The 15,155-nt window shown below is 36.5% G+C and overlaps 1 protein-coding gene across 2 annotated transcripts in view; it reads right to left on the reverse strand.

The window, feature by feature from the left end:
- Positions 1 to 8,888: 8,888 nt before the first annotated feature.
- The window catches only part of LOC136033949 (endoplasmic reticulum resident protein 44-like), a 38,761-nt gene continuing 32,494 nt past the window's right edge, over positions 8,889 to 15,155 (reverse strand). For both annotated transcript variants that reach the window (XM_065714971.1, XM_065714972.1), the window contains exons 7-8: positions 13,559 to 13,759; positions 8,889 to 10,689 (exon numbers count right to left, since the gene is read on the reverse strand). In XM_065714971.1, the coding sequence (XP_065571043.1) occupies positions 10,310 to 10,689; positions 13,559 to 13,759 (581 nt within the window). In that variant the 3' untranslated portion in view covers positions 8,889 to 10,309. The remainder of the gene's footprint in view (positions 10,690 to 13,558; positions 13,760 to 15,155) is intronic.

The following is a 15,155-nucleotide window of genomic DNA, read 5'->3' on the forward strand; positions in this document are numbered from 1 at the left end:
TTCCCCTGAAAAGTTCACCCCAGAAACTTCATTCCCCACAGTAAATTCTCCTTGTTTTTTTTATTTAATGACGAAAAAACATGAAACATAAAATAGGTCCAGCCAATGCAAAAGCAGTAAATTCGATGAGCCAATAATTTCTTTGAGATCAGAAACATATTAGTAGTATCCCAATAATAACCCCCACAACACACATACCTTGGGATTCCACTACAGCCCTATCCCGTCATTCCGACAGGTTTTTTAAGATGTCTCAGGACATTCCGAGACGTTTTTTAACACATTTTTCTCCAAGACGTTTTTCAAGAGATCTCAAGACATTTCAAGACATTTTTTGAGACATTTTTCTTCAAGACTTACGAAATCAAGAAAGAAGATAATAAATGAAAAGAGAAAACATCAAATAGGTGAAAAAACGAAGATTTTGTCAGCCAGTAGCAAAACATGAAAGACGAAAATCAAGCAAATATTTCGACAAGGACCTCCGCCAAGTCGTCCTCAGTGCTCAAAAAAGAAAAACGGAAAAATAAACAAAAAAAAACAACAACAAAATCTAATCTTCTGAAGTGAACTATGCAAGAGGAATTCATTTCAGAAGTTCTCTTCTTGCATACTTCACTTCAGAAAGTTAGATTTTTTTTTAGTTTATAAATTTATTTTGAGGGAAAAAGCTTTGTGTCTAGGTGTGATAATGTGTGCGACAAGACTGCCATCCAAGGGGGATGGTATATTGTGCCACGCTGGCCTCAATTGCTAGGAGTCATCAGAAGAAACGCTGATGGAGATTTTTTCACCAGGTTTAAAATTCTAGCGTAAATAATATTTTTGCAGAAAATGCTCGAAAAATACCATATGTGGGATAATGCATGCTAGAGGGTGTCTTTTGTTAGCCATTGAGTGTCATGGGCTTGAAATTGCCATGAAACATCGCAGTCTAGCAATGACATGGGAAGGTTCCGCTGTTCAAACAAAAATATTGGTCATGTTTTAGTCAAAGCTTGAAAAACCATTTGGTGTGATAATGTGCGACACAAAGGTATCATCAGGGCGGATGAGGGCTGGTACATTGTGCCATGCTGGCCTCAATCGTAAGGAGTCATCAGAATAAACGCTAACAGATTTTTCTTTAGGTTTAAATGATCGGTTCTAGTGTAAACGAATATTTTTGCATGAAAATGCCCGAAAAATGCCATATGTATGAAAGATTCTATATTAGTAAAAAATACGCTAAGAGGAACCCGCAATATTATCGGATAATAGTCTTAAAAGCATTATTCAACAAGCAGGCGTTCAAATGTAAGCAAATTTCAGTAATCGGTTTTCTACCATTTCAGTTTTGGACCATTTACCATCCTACCATTTTTACCATTTCTACCATTTCAGATTTTCTATCCTGCATTTCAGTTTTGGAAATCATATGGGAACACGCAATACATTTAATCGTTCTAGTATGCGAGGCAGGAATTTCTCCATGCGTTGAATAGGCTATCATGTAGAATGTATTAAGGCAGGACGGGCTCTCAAGGAATCTTCCTATACCTCCCACGTTAAATATTTTGAGTTTGCCTGACATTCCTGAATTAGTGATTTCGGCGTTTTTTTTTTATTTTAACTGATATAAAAAAAAATCTGGTGAATATTTTGATCTAATCAAATCTTAAAACCGACAATTTTTTTTTATAATTCCAAAATAATGATAAAACCTGTTTCGGGCTATCATTCTAGATTGCTACATTTGACACTGTTGTTTTGGGGTATCAAAAAATAGAGCAAAAAGTTCTATTCAACAATCAGAGACTTATTTCTATAATATATACTTACTGGCTGCAGTCCCTTCAAATATTTTACTTATTTGTGTTCCGAAGTCAAAAATTCCCCTCAAAAGACTAGATGCAGCTGTAATCGGAGCGCAATGCATTAATTAGACCAAGGGACTAACCACTCAGATGGTTCTTGAGCGATTCAGTGAAGTATTAGTTAGTTGTCACACTTGTAACCGGCTTAAACAGAATCTGGAAAATATGTAGCGTGCAACCACCAAACTGCCGGTTAATAAGTGTAATATAAAAAATTATATTGTATAAATAATTACAAGAGAATTACTAAGGATAACCTGCGCCTAATCGTAACTTTGAGTGAGCAAGCCCTGAAATTCAACCTTCTCGTGTTTATCTAGCTGAAGCGACGAAGAAAACTGATAACCTTGTCTTTGACCGATTTGCCACCCCCGAAAAAGAATTGACTAGGGAGTAAAATGCTTGGACTTCCGCTAAGCCTTAACCGAACCAAAATATTAGAAAGAGTTTCATGTTTCAGATGTCCAAGGCACAGTTCCACTGGATGGAAGAAGCCTTTTCGAATCCTAATGCGCACATAAAATCTTAAAGCACATAAAGAATATAAAGAAAAAAAAACACCTTGAAAGATAATGAAATCCAGAAGAAAAAAAAAACGCTTTGAAAAAAAGAATCCTGAAGAAAATGAAATCTCTTAAAGTATTATGTAACATCCCACTTGTACATCGTCATTACGTAGCACCCACGTATGCGCTGCCGCTACGCAATATGTTACGTGTGCGCTGGCATTACGTAACATCAATGATACGAAACTCCAACAAAAATGTCCAACAAAAACGATGACGCTGGATGTGATCCTCTTCTCCTTTCAAGTATGTCAACCTTTAGTGTAACTTTGCAGGTTTCAATTGCCTGCTTAATTGAATCTTTTGCAAAAAAATAAGTACAAATCTTTATCACAGTGTCTTTATCCTTGGCAATTGACCGTTTTAAAAAGTTCAGCATAGGGCATACATAAATAGAACCAGCCATTATATAATATAATATCTCCTCCGAAAAGTTAAGGCGATGCGCAGTCAACAATCGTAGTCCATATAGCACGCCAAATCGTCAGTAAGCACACGGGTAAGCGGTGGATCAAATCCGTCCAGGAACAAGGGAAGCGTAGGGAGCCACTTACCTATTCCTGCAATTTAAGAGCAGCTAGATACCGGCAGGTATGTACGGCCCTTGCGGTGGATCCCTCCCCTCTTTTGCCTGTTGACTGAGAAACCCACAGAGTACTGCCAATGCACCTTAATTGCTCTCTCACTATCAATGCCCTCTAGGAATTCGGTCTATGGATGACGCTGTAGGATTAAAATATTGGAAAATCTAAGTGAATAAATAAATAGAAACACCACAGCAATTCTTCGAGGGGGAGATTAAAAACCAGCATGCCACCAGACAATTTCGATAGATGAACTAAAGATAATACAGCACCTTATGTGAGTAAGTAAAAAGTATGCAATATTAATATAGTCCATAAATAACAATGTGTTATTTCACTAATTGCGAACAATTTTATAATCACTGACGGTCACTGCATTCCACTATAATACATTCAAAAGTTAATCTGGCTTAAAATCATATAGATGTTCATAGCTCAAATGCCAAACGAGTATATAAGGGTTTTATCTATGGCTGAAGCTTACAGACACAGCCAATCATTATGTAAGAGGATGTTAGCTTAATATTTTCAATCAATTGCTCCAATTCAGTTCCTTCGTCTTCTGGTTCTGTCTAGTGGAGGAGGTTGCCGTAGCCGTTCTGGTTGTACAGAAGTTAGCTACCTTAAGACTAGACAGAGAAAAGCGACTTTTCAAAAGATATGTGGATTATATCGTCTTTTCCCAAGAGGTACGTGTGTTATGTCATATTTTGTTTAAAGATACGTGTCTTAAATCATCTTGAATCTGAAGATGATGTTTTTTTTTGCCAAAAATTATATTTTATTTTTAACATTATGTTTTAGTGCTTACAAAACCACATAGATATACTAATTTTCCTCAAAATGAGCACTGGGGTAGTGTTTAAGTACCCTACTAGCAGTGAACATACTTAGCTTAGGTCTCCTGCCGGGTGCTGCTTGGCGTAGAGTGACGCCTGCCTCCTGCATCCACTTCAGTTCGTTACTAGGGTTTACGCTTCACTCGGTCTAATGTTTGCCATTGCTAAAGACTACGATAGGCTGTCGGACCATCTTTTTCCCTGTCGCTTCCAACCGGATTTAATAGTGTCAAAGTCGAAGATCGTCTTTGCAGTTAGGTGCGGGGGCATTCGAAGTAGGGGTCCAAACCATCTTAGGGTACGCTCAGCTGCTTGGGTAGAAAACCGGAGCTGCTTAGTGAGATGCAGTAGTTACTCGTTACTCACAAAATCGAAACAACATAGACCTTCTATCCTTCTCAGGCTCTTCGAGCGTTCGGAATACAACGATGGCCTTTAGGGTTGCAGCTGATGCTTGCTAAGTCTCAGCTCGTTAAAGCATCCCAGAACCGACAAGGGCGTTAAAAATTCTTCAGAGTACATCGATGGCCTTAAAAGTTGCAGCTGATGCTTGCCAAGTCTCAGCTCCTTAAAGCATCACAGAACCGACGATGGCGTCAAATATTCGCAGTTTAGTTCAATTCAGTTCATTCGGGTTTATTACAAAAAATTATAACAGTCATAACATATATAATCTCTCATCTCTATGCAAAAAAATGCATGCTGAGTCCCCTATCACGCTCAAAAATAAATACGCACTATAGATCTCCTTTCACTTCTCGATACAACCATGGCCCTTACCAACAAAACCATCCTTACAAGTCCCCACCTTTTCATCCAGGAGCAAACCACTCCAATCCCCCCACAAAAAACTCAATAATGGCCAAAATCACTTTTCTATTTAGATTCTTTATTCAAATTAAACTAATTCAAAACAAGATAATTTTTTATTCTCTTTTTGGAAGAACCAAGAGAGCTCCTACCTCTCAGTTCAAGCGGTAGGGTATTGTAAACCTTAGCACAGACGATGTCAGGCGAAAAATCCGACCTCACTGTTGAGGGATCTGTGCAGATAGTCTTATAATTGGAAGATGCTGTTCAGATACTAAACGGAATAGATTCCTAAAAGGCGGTGGAAGCAAGCCGGAGAAGAATCTGAAAGCAAAAACCAAGCAGAAAAGTTCAAACAGCGATTTCAGCGAGAGATAATCTTCTGTGTGTTTGGTGACCTTCAAGGCATTCCTGTGGATAAAATCCAGTTTCTTCAGATGTGATTTGAACGTCGACTGCCATACCATTGCGCAATGCTGTAAGTGGGGTTTGATGAGTGCATTGTAGAGAAGGGTAAGGGTTTTACGTGGGAATGTGTGTTTCAGTTTCTTCATAATACCCAGATTCCTTGAGAGCTTTAATTCTACAGCATGGATATGAGGAAGGAAAGAAAGGTTTTCATCTACTATTATTCCTAAATGTTTTGCACATCCATTTTTCGGTCGTTGAACCTTCCCACGAGACGTCACAATTCCTATTATTTCCGGGTGAAGGATTCCTACCCTAGAAAATAATAAGATGCAATATTTTTCGATATTGATGACAAGTTTGTTGGCATCCATCCACAGATAGGTCCCTTCTATGATGTTTTCAAGCTTCCGCTGGAGTGAAGGCATATCGAGTCCGCAGCCGGTCATTGTAGTGTCGTCAGCGAATGCTATAAGTTCATCTTGCTCGTTAGTAATGTCCTCAGATGTTTGATCAAAGCATACGTTACAGCATTTTGGATCGTCGTGATTCGGGTTAAATAAACTAAAAACAAAAGAGGACCGAGAATGGATCCTTGGCGCACGCTAAATTTCACAGTAGTGTCGTTCTTCGGGTCGTCACCAATGTAGATGCACCTATTTTGAAGGTAAGATTCAAACCATCGAAGGGCTATCCCTCTCACTCCAATATGTTGCAGCTTTCCAAGTAAGATTGTATGATACATACGATCAGATGCTTTCTTGATGTCAATCAATATAGCAGCTGGCAGAAGACCCGAGTCAAGCGCTCTGATGTTGAATAAGCTTAAGGATACCACGAACTGACGACTCTTAAAAATCCTTTTTTTTCTAGAAACTGGTAAAGTAGTTTTTGTAAGGGTTTTTAAAGAACTTTTGAAAAAACAGAGAACAACTATTGAACAATTAATATTCGGTTTTCGCCAAAGTTGACAGTTCAACCAGCCCATAGCAGAAGACGCTTTAGATAATATGGCTTGCAGCTCGGGGAGAGGCGAGCAATTTCTGAAGAAATAGTGGATCCCAGGTAGGTCAGCCTTTGGACAGCTTCTATGCTAGTTGTTCGATCCAGGCTAAATGGAGAACTGACATCAGGAGAAGACCTATTTGCTCCAGTTTATCTGCAATTCTAGATTGGAGGTCTCTTCTCAAAAAATTAGAAGCGCTTCCAGCAACTGGTCCATGGAGTCCGCTAGGATGTCCAGGTCGTCAGCGAAATCAACATCTGAGATGATACGATCTCCAAACTTGAAACGTGAAGTCATCTCAACTAATGAAAAAGGGAAAAAAAGAGGACATATCATTACTATAATGCTAAAAAAGTTTTTTCTTTGTTGTCCAAGCCAGCGGGCTGTAAGTTTCCAGTCTGGGTTTTCGGAAATGGAATTTCCAATGGTGTACCTTTTATTTCGATCCAACATCATATTAAGGGGTTTCAGGCTATTTCCCGGAATTCCCATTGATTAGTTTTCAAAATAACATTTGACTATTAAGTTTAACCAGGATAATAGTTACACCATTCGTGAATCAGCTGCAAATGACGATTTTTTCTCACTAGCCCGTTTTTTGAAGTTTTTTTTTTTACTTTTGGTACTAAATCCTGCTTAACTTCATAAAACTTCGACGCTTAGTACAAAAAAATTGCGACTCAAATTATAAGTGGTAGGTAAAATAATCCGTTGAAACACATTTTAAATTTACAAAACCAAATAACGCTTTCTGGAGTTGGTTGATGACGATTAGACAACCTGCATAATTTAGAAGCATTAAGAATAGAAGCAGATATTTTAATCGGTTAACCACGCTTCTTAACTATTAAGGTCCCTGCGGAGCCCCTGGAGTTTGCTGCTACAGCAAGGTTCCATCTTTGAGTCCCGTAATACCAAAATACAGAACTTGTGGGTTTGACTAAGATCAAACCCACTGCACCACTACAGGAGCAAATATTTTTATGAAGCTAATCTATTCAAACAAGCTTGAGTCACGATTGATAACGTCATCTTCAAACTCCATCAGAGATTCACAGCATTCACCCTTGTTGCATATACACTAATAATAGGCCTTTATCACTATATTTCCCCCCCCCCTATCATTTGGAACAATAAAAAAAAAAATACCATACAACTTATTATTGGATTCATTTCACGTTTACCGTTCACGTTTTACGTTTACCTTCACGTTTTATGTTTACCGATAGATTTTAAAAAGCAGTTGACGTTGGTTTTGCACGGCGTTAGGCGTTATAATGGTTTGGCGTCGGTGTTAGATCATACAAGAAAAAAGAATCGTCGACCAGCTTAAGACGTACAATATGAATGCCTGGGTTTACTTTTATTGCGAAATTTTGAATTGCTTGAACGTTGTATTTCAATCTTAACTTTTAAAATTGTTTCTTGGATACAGGTTCATGAACTATTGATTCCAGATTGTTAATCACCTTCACAAGAGATCCTATGGAAAGCCTTGATCCAACGAGAAGAATATTTTCAAAACTGACAAAATGTTAACGATTGGGGATTCTCAGAAACAATTCAAAGAAAAGACTTAATTTACTTGTTAGCTTTAAATATTTTAAATCAGACACATTTTTATGTTTCTGGTTGTATTTTTGATATCTTTATTTGCATTGATTTACAAACTAATACTTTTTTGCTTTGAAGCTATGCGTTACTAGTCGCTAAGCGCAGGGGTAAGACCCTGCAGATCACCTGCGTATTAATACAGTGAATAAAAAATACCAAGTTGGTGATTGATTTTTGCTAGGACTGTTAGAAAATATTATGGATCCCGCAGCCTTTGAGGAATTTATTAAAAGGTTAGAATTTATATTCCAATAAATTCATCAAAACAAATTGGAGGAATTTATACGATCTCCAAATACCCTGAAGGTCCAGCAGAGTTTTTCTAGGGATATTGCACAGATACCCCTTTAAAAACTGGATACATATAGTTTGTTTTGATTTAGTTTTAGATCTACCGCCTTTTTAAATTATCATATCATGCATTGTAAAAAACATAAATTTCGGAATTAAGGACGTTTGTGGTCAAAAGGCGTCGTTCATAATCTAAACAGTTTTGGTTTAAAAAATTAGGTTCAATTTACAGCAAACGAAGAAGGTCAAATACAGTAGATCTTGTTTCATTTTAACAAAATAAACTTTATATTTTTAATAGATTTAATTTTCAATTTCTTAATAAAATTAATTACAAATTATTCAAAACCTATATCATAAAGCTATATGTGCTTTCATAATTTGAAATTGTACATGTTTGATATTAGTCCTTGCTTAAGTATTATCTTTTTAAACTTTATTATTACGAGAGGTGTGAACATCCTTAAAAAAATCAATAAGATTAGCGATAAGGCCGCCCTGGCTAAGTAGTTGGCGCGCTAGTTCTGAGAACTCTTTGACAATGGGGCATGGGTTCGATCCCAGGCGTAGCAAGTTATTTGTCTGTGGTGTGGCTGTAAGCTCAGCCAGATTCAACCCAGATCCAAATGGGTACCTAGAGAATTTTGGGGGAAAATAAGCAGGAAGGATGTACGAAAACTCGGGATAATTAGCTCCCAACCCCCACTGAGCGCCCTAGCTGAAAAGCCCCGAAACGGAGATAAGTACCTTCGGTGTGGACCATAATGATCCAGTCCCGCCTTACTACTGCCACTACTTGGGGTAAATCGATTAATAATTACAATAGTAATAATAGTAAAAGACAAAATAATTTTAATAAAAAAAAATACAACTTTCTGGGTATCAGATAAAGTCTGGCGAAGAAAAACAATGGATATTTTTATCAAATCATTTAATTACGAATTTAGCTACAGATACGGGTAATCAAACCTCAGATGTTATTTTTTTCCATAAACGAAACAATGCAACTTTGTTTAAAAAAAAATAACCAAACACAAATTTCTCCAACACCCTAAAACACAAAGACAGCTTATAGTGGCATCATAAGCTTAGAAATGAAATCATTCATAAATAAATGATGTCATCAGCAAATAAATTAGTAAAAGTCAAAACAGACTTTTAGGCAGGGCTCAAACGAGTGCAATAAATAATTATAGGCCAACATTTTGGTTGAAATAACCAAATAGAAACTTAACAAAATACAACCTAGCATTCTTCTACATAATAACAAGGAATGTGCTATTAGTGTATTGTAGTTGTTGTAAGCTAGAAAAAAAAAAATTGAATTCAAAACTGAAAATAGCTACTACTTAGCAACCTCCATCTAGAGGTTTTATTACAACTTATTGTATATAAATAAGTGATTAACCATAATTTATAATTTGTTACATAAAAATTGTATATATGTTGAATTTTTTAAACTACTTATTTGAAATATAAAAATTATGAAACTATAATTATTATACTATAGTTTTGTTTCCTTTATATGTTGTGTTTAATTTAGCTTAATTGATTTTCCTTCCGTTGATACAGGCTTCTGGACATAAAGTCGAAATATTCGGATTTCTTTATTATGAAGTTTGCTCCTTTTCTGGCCCGCTGCTTCGTTTTAAAAAATTATACCAGTTTTCTCAATATTTGTTTGCTAAATTCTATAATGTAAGTAATATAAATAAAACAATGATAAAGGGTATAATAAAAACCAATAAATTTAAATAAACCATTATAATACAATAATAATATAAAATAATAATATAATTGAAGTGGTGATTATACCACAAATATCTGAACGTTTAGCTAAAGCCTTGAAATAGCTCAGCCCTTAATATTATTGAAAAATATTGCCCAAAAACGATGTTTATTTTGGTTCAAACTAGAGAAGTTCAGTAAAAAGTAATTCTATTATATATATATAGGGAACACCCAGACTTTGAGAAAAGATAACTAGAAAAAATTATTTTTCGTTTTTTTTTAAATCAATATAAAAATATTTTTTAATCAAGGAAGAGTGGGCATTTTTAGTTTTTCTTTTAACAAAAATACTAAAAACAGGCTTTTTTCAAATTCTAGGAGATGTAGCAATCCTCCCTCCTTCCTAATTGGTATCCTTGACTTAAACTATCTTCAACTGTAAGTCTACTTTTTTCTTTTTTCCTTCAGTTAATGTTGGCTCGTGATTTTTTATCTGAATCCACACTGGGTTTGACCCTACCAAAAAAATATTGATATTAGCTTATTTATGGTACTCGTCTGAGCCCAACATTATAATAGTGCCAAAACTTAAACGACCTATAAATCACAGTTCATCTTTGTCTAAAAGTGTATAGCGATTCTTAGATGGCGCTAACTTCTTAAACGTACTTTCTGGAGGTGTTGTCTTTTCCTTGGCAGGTTTTCTTGAACTAGATGTCTCTGGCACCTTACCATCAATTAAAGGCCGCTCAGAACTTGAAGGATCAGGTCCATAGTGAAATTCCCTGTGAAGTTTCCCAGAGTAAAGGTCTTGTAAGAAGGCTTTTAGTTTTCCCTTAACAAAAATGTCCTTGTAATCAGGGAACAGGTACATGTGGCGAAAGCTATCAATCGCAATCAGAGGGAGATCCTTTTTGCTTTTGCCCAAATGCTGTAAGGGGTGGGCGAAAGTGTTGCCATCTGCCGTCAAGAAATTTACATTTTCTAAAAAAGAAGAAGAGACTGAATGTAGGTTGAATTATATAAATCTAAACACTGTTATTTCTTTTCAATAATGAAGAAAACAGAACAGAATATTGGTCTAAACACTGCTATTAACTTTTAATAATAGGTTTCCGGGAAGTTGCTCAAGATTATTTGTTTGATGCACATTTTTCGACGTAGTCTAAAGTGAAGTAACGTGAAAGACATACACTTGCACTACTTTCTATTCTGAAGTCTAAGCCTTTCTTAAGACTACTTTAATGCATCCCATAAGAATACTTCAAACATATATAGGCAATGCACACAAAGACGGCAAAATTTTCTACCCAGGAATAGGGAGGAGGGGGAATTGCCTCCCTCACTATATTTTCAGTAATCGGCTCGGAAAAATGTATGTGACTTGGCCTCTCTTGCCCTGTTGAATTTCTAAGCGAGATTCTAAGGCTTCTTAGAATGGAGGAGCTTCTCTCCGGAGCAGCAGTACTTACAGGCATCGTCGCAAGGACAGTACAGTGAAGAGACAAATTAGGAGACAAACTAATATGTCAGGTTCAAGAAATCTCTTGAGAAATGTGGATCCCATAGATTGGACTTTTTCCTTCGTTTGTGTCATGGATTTTTCTACAAAAGACCTGGGCCATAAATAATCTGTTCAGAAAGTATCGGCATGGAAACTCTCTTTCGCTCAAGCTCTTTTGAGAAACGGCGTTTGGTGGATAAGTCGGTCTGATTAACAACACAAATTCTGGAACAGATGCATGCTAGCTAAATGCTTAGCTAGAATTTGGCCTCATTACAAGCCTCAACAAGATATAAATTCTCCACAGGAAGAATTTTCCGCGGAGGAGGAAATTTCCGCAAGGAGAACTTTTGAGAGGTGGAAGGGGTGATTTTCCTTCAATTATCCTTTCTTTTGATATCATGGTAATGCGCAACGGATAAGCTATTACCTAAACAAAGTCCCAACATTATAGGGAAATTATTGCGATACACATTTGAGAAAAGAGCTTTCTATGGTTGGCAAAGTGGCAGAGCCTCCAAGGAAATGTAATATAACATTTAAAACATAGAGATGGCTCTTAAAACATAGCTTATCTCCCATACCTGGCGGCATGGGAGATAAGCGGACAAAATCTGTATCATGTCTATTATAGGTTAATCTGTCGATTTTCTATTTACTTGAATGACCAGGTTTTTGAATGACCAGGAGAGAGTAAGTGCTTTTTTTTGCCTGATGGCAAGCAGCTTCAACCCATTCAAGATTTTGGATGCAACCAGTAGGTTTTATTTAAAGGTCCCAAATTTCATACGTGGTTTGATAGGTTTCTGGGGGGATAAGGAAGAGATATGGGTATGGAGACTTATTATTGTTAATATAAATGAGCCCCCAAACTGATTCGGGGCTAAGGCCATAAAAGTCCTTCGTGTCTACACTAAAAAAAAGCACAACTAGCCATTGGGTATTAGTACTCCATCGGGCATCGCATTTCGACATAGGGCTTATCTATCCCTTTTTCCCCTAATATAGAAGTACCTTCCTTGATGGTGACAAGGTGTCAACCTTTGTTTTCCACCATTCTCAGAGCCCTAACTTCAGGCCATCTTAGATAGACATCGCTTGTTCCTCAAAACAGAGGAAAGATCAACCATCACTTGCCGGCCATCAGGGGGATGCAGTAATGGATCCTCAAACCAATAGGCTTCAAATCAAATTGCTCCTCAAGGGGATTTTATTGCACAACAGATGTCCAGCCCGCCTCCCTCCCTGGGCATGAGTTTGGCAGCACTTACTGGCTTCAGTCCATCCAATCTTGGCAGCGTATTCTATAGAATAGCCTCCCTCATGATGAGACATGGACAAGATGGGCGGTGACTGATCGTGACTGAAATTGGGAGTAGTAGGACCCTACTGCTCGCAAGGGTGCCACAACAAGGTTGCCATCACTACCCCAAGTAGGCTTATAGTATTGTGAAAGGGGTAAAGGTACACAAAATTTTTTCTCTAGTCCTGACAAATTTTTTTCTTTTGGATGCCTTTCATCCGTCAGGCTTTGTGGAGATTTTTAAGCTCATCGTATGCTAATTTTATTAGTTTAACGGTCATTAATTAATTTAATTTAATCAAGCTAATTTAGGCTTAAATCTAAGCTAATTTGATTAGTTAAATCCAATTAAATTAATTTAAGCTAAACATAAGCGGACTTAATTATTTTAAGGGTAATTAATTAGTCAATTTTAACCAAGTAATTTAAGCTAAACGTAAGCTAATCATATCAGAGGTAATTAATTATAAAACTACCGTAAGTTTGTCGTAAACAGTACTACAATAGTAATTAATTAGTTTAATTTGGTTAAATAAATTTAAGCTAAACATGAGCTTATTCAATCACTTTAAGGTTAATTAACTAGTTGACTTTAATTAAATTAATTTAAACTAAACACAAGCTGATTTTTTAGTAATTTAAAGGTAATTAATTAATTCATCACACTAATTTAAGCTCATCCTAAGCATTAGTTTAATGATAATTGATTATTTTTATTTAATCAAATTAATTTAAGCTAAATGTAAGCTAGTTTACCTCGTTTAAGGGTAATTAAATTGATTAATTAAATTGAATTAACTTAAGGTAAATGTAGCTAATTTAATCATTTTAAGAGTAATTAATTAGTTGACTTTAATTAAACGATTGTACGCTAAACGTAAGCAAATTTAATTAGTTTAAAGGTAATCTATTAGTTTAATTAAAATAATTATAAGCTAAACGTAAGCTAATTTAATTAATTTAAGCTAATCGTAAACTAATTTTATAAAGCTAATTTTGTTCACTAAAAATTGACTAAAAAACTTTCCATTTATGTCAAGACTTACGCTTATCTTCAAGTAATTCATTTTGGATCACTTCATAGTATTTTTTCACGCTCTCATTGTCATCTGGATCATGAAAAAGGATTAGGAACGGAAGTCCTTCTTCAGTGAGTTCTTCAGCATTTTCAAAAGTGATCTCTCTAACCATAGGGACACACCTCTCTTTTGCCCATGTGGTCAACTCATCTAGACTTTCCATGTTCCCTGCAAAAGAAAAGCTGAACCAATTGGCTGCAATAATTCAAAACACGTTATCATAGGCAGCGCATTAGCGTTGCCTAAGTAAATGTGGGAAAAATGCATTATTTATTTATTTATTTTTTTTTTTTTAGACTAGGGCACTTCGTATTGAAGGAGTTGCCGTAAAAAATTCAAAAACGGCTCATTCGATTGGAAATTGAAAGGACTAGTGTCCTTGTTAATAGTCGAAAGCGATTACCCCCCTCTCACGCCCACCATTTCCCTAAACACATTCAATCATAATGTTGAGATAGCCTTTTTGTTCAACGTAGTTGAAAGATCCAGAAGTTATGTCTCTGAAGATGACAACCCCCCACAGCCCTGAGGGCAAGGGTTATAAGTTATGCCCTTTTTAAACACCTCGTATTTTCCCGAAATGCATCTGGCAGAAATTTTGAGATGGCCATTTGTAGTCGTAAAAACTTCCAAAAGAGCTCAATCGATTGGAAATAGAAAGGGCTAGTGCCCTATTTAATAGTAAAAATGATAGGAGGGCTCCTAACTCTCGCCCGTGCTCACCATTTCCCCAAACACATCCAATCAAAATTTTGAGATAGTTATTTTGTTCAACGTAATTGAAAGATCCGGAAATTATGTCTTTAAGAATGACAATCCTCTCACAGCCCTCAGGGCAAGGGTTATAAATTATGCTCTGAGGGTACATAAGGTATACATACAAAAGGTGAGCGTAAAAACTCCGGAATGGGCTCATTTGATTGGAAATCAGATGCTTTAGTGACGAAAAGAAAAGAAAACTGACCTGTTTGTCTGGATAATTGAATTATGCAGGCTTATATTAGTTTTGACAAGATTTTTCCCAGAAACTAAACTTCAGTTGGAAGGGGGGGAGGGGCAAACTGAGGGCTTGGGGGGGCAAACTTGGGTCTGGAGGGGGGGGGGTGGATTCCTCCCGCCTCGTAATCTACCTGATTTAACTTGCTGAACCCTGCTGAACCTTCCTTTGATAAAATTGTTGCAAATGGTTTTCGGGCAAATAGTTTATCTGATCCCCTATTTGTATCAAATTCGTAAGGAACGATTGTTTAATTTATCAGCCGCCTTAGAGGTCAATCAAACCCTGCAGGTTGACAGAACAGGCCGATTGAACTGTGAAAGTGGTCTTAGCAGAATATTTAACTAAAAATATTGGTATTTGGGCTTGATTTTCAGTAAAATTTTTTTCCTTTGTATAGTTCAAAGGTACCAATTCACGAACTGAATTGACAAAAAAATAAATAAAATGAATTCAAATACAACTAAATAAAAAAAGTTTTTCCCTGTGTGAATCAGGGTAAGGGGGATTCCGATGGTAGGGAATTTGCAGAGGGAAGAGGGGACGAACACACCGGACATAGGTTTC

The sequence above is a fragment of the Artemia franciscana genome, chromosome 12, assembly GCF_032884065.1.
Source record: "Artemia franciscana chromosome 12, ASM3288406v1, whole genome shotgun sequence".
NCBI lineage: Eukaryota > Metazoa > Arthropoda > Branchiopoda > Anostraca > Artemiidae > Artemia > Artemia franciscana.